The 6,805-nt window shown below is 43.4% G+C and overlaps 1 protein-coding gene across 3 annotated transcripts in view; it reads right to left on the reverse strand.

Moving 5' to 3' along the window:
- Positions 1-64: 64 nt before the first annotated feature.
- The window catches only part of LOC131361419 (fatty-acid amide hydrolase 1-like), a 19,233-nt gene continuing 12,492 nt past the window's right edge, over positions 65-6,805 (reverse strand). The window contains exons 13-16 of one of the 3 annotated variants that reach the window (XM_058402497.1): positions 6,650-6,758; positions 6,052-6,197; positions 1,069-1,217; positions 65-211 (exon numbers count right to left, since the gene is read on the reverse strand). In XM_058402497.1, coding sequence (XP_058258480.1) covers positions 1,080-1,217; positions 6,052-6,197; positions 6,650-6,758 — 393 coding nt within the window. In that variant the 3' untranslated portion in view covers positions 65-211; positions 1,069-1,079. Of the gene's footprint in view, positions 1,218-6,051; positions 6,198-6,649; positions 6,759-6,805 lie in introns of all 3 variants that reach the window. The other 2 variants (XM_058402495.1, XM_058402498.1) reach the window with 2 other exon arrangements.

The raw sequence follows: 6,805 nt of genomic DNA on the forward strand, positions 1-6,805 counted from the left end.
CTGGGCAAGATATCTTTCGGCTCAGGATCATTAAAGCAGTAAATAAAAACTACTGACACCAACAGATTTGTACTGGAATTTATTACACGCTATTTATGTGTTCACAATTTCCCCAGTAGTTGTCTGATCTTTAACATAAATGACAAGTTTATATTAATGCACTTGTTCCGATACATGATGGTTTCTATGGTAACAGCTCATTCACAGGGACCTAAATGTTGGTGACACAATCAAATAATCAGATTATTAATAAATGGATTATAAAGATTAGAGAAAATTGCATAGAGGTTAATATGAAGGTTTTTTTGTAAGGAGACATTCATGGGAGTGTGAGGTTTTATTGTTTTAACAGTTACAGGTAAAGCTGAATCAGCTTCACTGAGAACAACTCCACAATGTGGACTACATACCACTACGGTGTTAGTGGTAGGTCAAGGGTTAAGGCTCTGGGTTACTGGTGCACCCCAGCGCTATCAAGCTGCCAATGTCGGGTCCTTGACCAAGACCCTTGGACTTCCCTGCTTCCTGACAAGCTGGGATATGAGATATAATAAAAGTATTTCACTGTGGTGTAATGCACATCGATCAGGCATAACATTATGACCACCTGCCTAATATTGTGTTCGTCCCACTTTCGCTGACCCGCTGAGGCACTAGATCCCTGAAGGTGTGCCAAGATGTTAGCAGCAGATCCTTTCAGTCCTGTAAGTTGCAATGTGGGGCTTCCATGGGATATTTACAGGACTTGAATTATACTTTCGGTAGATACTGACCACTGCAGACCGGAAACACCCCACAAGAGCTGCAGTTTTGGAGATGCTCTGATCCAGTGGTCTAGCCATCACAATTTGGCCCTTTGTCAAACTCAGTCAAATCCTTACGCTTGTCAATTTTTCCTGCTTCTAACATCAACTTTGAGGACAAAATGTTCACTTACTGCCTAATATATCCCACCCACTAACAGGTGCCATGATGAGGAGATCAGTCTTATTCACGTCACCTTGTCATAATGTTATGCCTGATCAGTGTATACATGACCTATATTTCTGTTAGTTGTTAACCACGTACTTTAATTGTGTTTAGTGTTGTGTTTTGGAGCGTTTGTTTTCGGCACAGAGCTTCTCCACTTCTTTCATAAGCCGCAAACACATCTCTTCCTGCCAGGGCCGAGCCACACACTGCACTGCTACTGGCAGACCCACGCCGTCTTGTATGGCCTGTAACACACACACACACACACACACACACACTGACTAATGCTGACACTCGTTACGCTTTTCTTTTTACCTATTCAGTGCTAGCAAGAACTTCTATTGTCTCCATTTACTTACACTCAATGTAATCTTATTCTGTGTAACATAATAATATTTACATTTACAGCACACTCATCCAGAGTGACTTAGTGATAGGTCACTCATCTAAAGCTTGATGTAGGTCTACACATGTCTGGACAATGTTACTGAGAAAGTGGAAGAAGTGGAGTGTCCTGCACAGAGCCCTGACTCAACCCCACTGAACACCTTCAGGATGAACGAGGAGAGGAGAGGGAGAGGGAGAAGTAGAATAAGGAGAGGACTGGAGAGCTTATTCTAACGTTAAAGGAGGAATAAATCGACGTTCAACAAGCACGTGTAGGTGTGGTGTTCAGGGGTGCACAAACTTTTAGGCATACAGTGCTGCAGTTTCAGGGGTAAGAGCATTTCAGTCTGGGGTTCAGTGGGAGAATTCTCACTATGCCATGTAGGAAGCCCAGAATCGATTCCCCGTCAGTGTGCACATCAGTTCTGCTCAGTGGTTAAGGCACTGGGCTACTGATTAGAAATTCCACAACCAACAAACTACCACTGCTGGGTTCTTGAGTAAGACACTTAACCCCCAACGTCTTAATCAGACAAATGAGTAAAAAATGTCAATTTAAAATTTACTTCTACTAAAGACGTCATTACAGATTATAGACAGTCTCCCAGTTTAAACGTAGACTAAAGACATGCACTATATTGCCAAAAGTATTCGCTCACCTGCCTTGACTCGCATATGAACTTAAGTGACATCCCATTCCTAATCCATAGGGTTCAATATGACGTCGGTCCGCCCTTTGCAGCTATAACAGCTTCAACTCTTCTGGGAAGGCTGTCCACAAGGTTTAGGAGTGTGTTTATGGGAATTTTTGACCATTCTTCCAGAAGCGCATTTGTGAGGTCACACACTGATGTTGGACGAGAAGGCCTGGCTCTCAGTCTCCACTCTAATTCATCCCAAAGGTGTTCTATCGGGTTGAGCTCAGGACTGTGCAGGCCAGTCAAGTTCATCCACACCAGACTCTGTCATCCATGTCTTTATGGACCTTGCTTTGTGCACTGGTGCACAGTCATGTTGGAAGAGGAAGGGGCCAGCTCCAAACTGTTCCCACAAAGTTGGGAGCATGGAATTGTCCAAAATGTCTTGGTATGCTGAAGCATTCAGTGTTCCTTCCACTGGAACTAAGGGGCCAAGCCCAGCTCCTGAAAAACAACCCCACACCATAATCCCCCCTCCACCAAACTTGGCACAATGCAGTCAGACAAGTACCGTTCTCCTGGCAACCGCCAAACCCAGACTCGTCCATCAGATTGCCAGATGGAGAAGCACGATTCGTCAGTCCAGAGAACGCGTCTCCACTGCTCTAGAGTCCAGTGGCGGTGTGCTTTACACCACTGCATCCGACGCTTTGCATTGCACTTGGTGATGTATGGCTTGGATGCAGCTGCTCGGCCATGGAAACCCATTCCATGAAGCTCTCTGCGCACTGTTCTTGAGCTAATCTGAAGGCTACATGAAGTTTGGAGGTCTGTAGCGATGGACTCTGCAGAAAGTTGGCGACCTCTTCGCACTATGCGCCTCAGCATCCGCTGACCCCGCTCCGTCAGTTTACGTGGCCTACCACTTCGTGGCTGAGTTGCTGTCGTTCCCAAACACTTCCACGTTCTTATAATACAGCTGACAGTTGACTGTGGAATATTTAGGAGCGAGGAAATTTCACGACTGGATTTGTTGCACAGGTGGCATCCTATCACAGTTCCACGCTGGAATTCACTGAGCTCCTGAGAGCGACCCATTCTTTCACAAATGTTTGTAAAAACAGTCTGCATGCCTAGGTGCTTGATTTTATACACCTGTGGCCATGGAAGTGATTGGAACACCTGATTCTGATTATTTGGATGGGTGAGCGAATACTTTTGGCAATATAGTGTATATCTCTTTAGCCAGGCATATACATAATACATCCCATAACCTTGTGCTCCACTACATCTGATTAAATGAACTCTATCATCTAGTGCTTGCTAATATTATGAACAGCAGCTAGGCTAATTCCTTTCCACTTGTTCCCTTTTTCTACCCATCCCGAGGCATCTCAGGCCAACCCTGCGAGGATCCTGAGGTATCCAGAGATGGACCGGCTCCAGCTGGGTTCTGCTTCATGAGGATTTGGGTATTCAAAGAGACGATGCTGACCCTATGTGGACTTTGAGGACGACAACAACGTCCTAATTAATTAATAAACACACGAACATTCTACATATGCTGTATCTGCCTCACACAACTCCAACGGACTGTACATGACTACAGAAAGGACATTGTTCATAATCCCACTCTCCGGGGTTTATAATCATTTATAATCCCACTCTCCGGGGTTTATAATCATTTATAATCCCACTCTCTGGTGTCACCCAAATGAGGATGAGGTTCCCTTTTGAGTCTGGTTCCTCTCAAGGTTTTTCTTCCTGAATAAAAATGACTCAACATAAATGACCATTAACAGAAAATAATAATAAAATACAGGATCTTTCTGTGGGATGTTCTGGGTTTAGTGCATGACTGGACAACTCTCAGGTCAGTGTTTTTTTTTTTCAGTTTAACTTCACAGGGCAGAAATTTCTATAAAATCAGTGGAAATGCTGAAGCTCCTCCTTCCACGTCCCACGTTAATGTAACCTGTGTCAGGTAAAATAAAGTGTGGGTCATGTCCAGCTTGATGAAGATCTCACATCCCAGCTGCCTCCAAAAGATCTGTAGTGTTTCAGCTGATCTCCGGAGTTTCCTGTCTCTGTAGTTTCCTGGTTTCTGGTCTGCATAATTTCTTAGCTTCCAGTCTCCATAGTTTCCTGGATTCTGGTCTCCGTAGTTTATTGGTTTCCTGTGTCATTAGTCTCCTGTCTCTGTACTTTCCTAGTTTCCTGTCTCTGTAGTTTCTTCGTTTCCTGTTTCTGTCATTTCTTTTCCCATTTCTGTAATTTCTTCGTTTCCTGTTCCTGTAGTTTCTTAGTTTCCTGTTTTTGTAGTATTTAGTTTTTCCTTTCTCCATAGTTTCTTTGTTTCCTATTACAGAACTTATTTTCCTGTCTCTGTAGTTTCCTGTCTCTGTAGTTTCCTTGTTTCCTGTCTCTGTAGTTTCCTTGTTTCCTGTCTCTGTAGTTTCCTTGTTTCCTGTCTCTGTAGTTTCCTTGTTTCCTGTCTCTGTAGTTTCCTTGTTTCCTGTCTCTGTAGTTTCCTTGTTTCCTGTCTCTGTAGTTTCCTTGTTTCCTGTCTCTGTAGTTTCCTTGTTTCCTGTCTCTGTAGTTTCCTTGTTTCCTGTCTCTGTATTTAGCTGGTTTCCTGTCTCTGTATTTAGCTGGTTTCCTGTCTCTGTATTTAGCTGGTTTCCTGTCTCCATAGTTTCTTAGTTTCTGTTTTTTGTAGCTTATTAGTTTCCTGTCTCTAAAGCCTCGTTCACACTACAGGATTTTAAGCCCGATTTGCAAATTAACGAGCTCGCCGAGAGATCGGTCTGTGATCGTGGGAAAATCAGCGGGTGATCAGTGCTTGGCAATCTTTATGTGTGAACTACTCAACGACACATCAAAGAGGCTCGCTGACGCATTGCTGACAAAATCCAGATATCTGGCATGTTAAATATCTGGGACGCTCAACATCACGTGGTGTCAATTGTAGCTACGACCTCCAGCCAATGAGAGAGCAAGTCAACAGAGTTGAGGTCACTGGAAGAAAAGCAACAGCAGCAACATGGCTTCAAAAATAGTGTGGACACAACATTTATTTTAATAAATTAACATTTATTTAGAGCAAGACTCCTGTCGACGTCCATTTTCAAAACAAACCTCCACCGAAAGTCTCGTGTCATATCCGGATCCACCTGTTGCGTGTGTTTTCGTGACAAAACGTGGTTTGGGGACGGCGTTGAGTGACAAGGGTTGTTGTCAGATGGTGTGGTGTGCGACCCCCTCTTGTGGATCATTTATGAAGCGTCAAGTAGTGTGAACACCACAAGGACAAAAAGACATACAGTGAAGTCATGTAGTCTGAACAGCAAAGCGATCTGCCGACGGTTAAAGTCTTGTAGTGTGACCAGGCCTTAAGTTTCCTTGTTTCCTGTCTCAGTAGTTCATTGGTTTCCTGTCTTCATAGTTTTCTGATTTCCTGACTCTGTAGTCTCTTAGTTCCTTGCCTCCATCGTTTGTTAGTTTCCTGTTTCTGTTCTTTCATGTCTCTGTATTTTCCTATGCAGTTTCCATCCCTGTAGTTTCATGTACACAAGTGCTTTGACACACACCAAGAAACTATGGATAATACTAGCAGGTGCAATGTTTCGTTCCTGTGTAGTATATTTATCCTGTATATATGGGATGTCTCTGTAGTTTCCTGATTTCCTGTCTCTGTACTTTCTTAGTTTCCTATTTCCTTAATTTCCTAGTCTCCTCTCTCCACAGTTTCTTGGTTCCCTGTGTGCATAGTGTACTGGTTTCCTGTCTCTGTAGTGTATTGGTTGCCTATCTCCATACTTTCATAGTTTCCTGTCTCTGTAGTGTATTGGTTGCCTATCTCCATACTTTCATAGTTTCCTGTCTCTGTAGTGTATTGGTTGCCTATCTCCATACTTTCATAGTTTCCTGTCTCTGTAGTTTCGTGTCCTACTAGTTTTCTAGATTTCTGTCGCTGTACTTTCTTAGTTTCATGAACACACATTTAGCATACAACTGTAGTACATTTATCCTGTAGTTTCCTGCCATACTTCACCTTGACAAAAGTCTTGTCCCAGACGTCTCCGAAGTTTCCTCTGTAGTTTTTCAGCTGATCTTCATCCTCATCCGTGACCTTGGTGACCGGAACGACTCCAACAGGGAAGTTGAGCACGTTGTACAGAGCGTTGTAACTCAGGGCAGCTACACACACACACACACACACCACAGTCAAAATGAATTGAATCCATTAGAAAAACACAAAGGTAAACAACAGTCCCACGATACAGAACTGGCCTGATGATCGTACAACAAAATCGTTCACTGTAGATTTTTTCTAAAAGGTAAAGTGTAAAGGTTTGGCCTTAAATTCAAGTCTATCTGATATTCCCAGTCTGATCTGATTAGCCCCGCCCAGTTTAGACAAAAATTCTATTGGAGTAAACGTAGACACTGGAAGCTCATTGCAATGTGATCCCCTAAAAAAACAACACAACTGTATTAGAAAGCGGTCACATTTCAACACATCTGGCTATTAAAACGTGACCAGGATGTGCCGTTGGAGGAAAATAATCACCAGCGATAACATCTGTATGATGAAGCCGCGACTCTGTATCCACCCTGAGCTCTAAACAAGGCAGACATCGATACTTAACTGCTTTGTTGTCCGGCGTAGTTGAAGTTAAAAGCTGGACCCAGCATGGGGCAGAGCAGAACGTCCAGCTCCAGCTTCTCCCACTCAGCTAACGTCTCATGGACATAATCCTACAAACACCAACAACCAGCTTTACGGTTTCCTGTAACATTAATCA

Source organism: Hemibagrus wyckioides, linkage group LG11 (genome assembly GCF_019097595.1).
Source record: "Hemibagrus wyckioides isolate EC202008001 linkage group LG11, SWU_Hwy_1.0, whole genome shotgun sequence".
Taxonomy (NCBI): Eukaryota; Metazoa; Chordata; class Actinopteri; order Siluriformes; family Bagridae; genus Hemibagrus; species Hemibagrus wyckioides.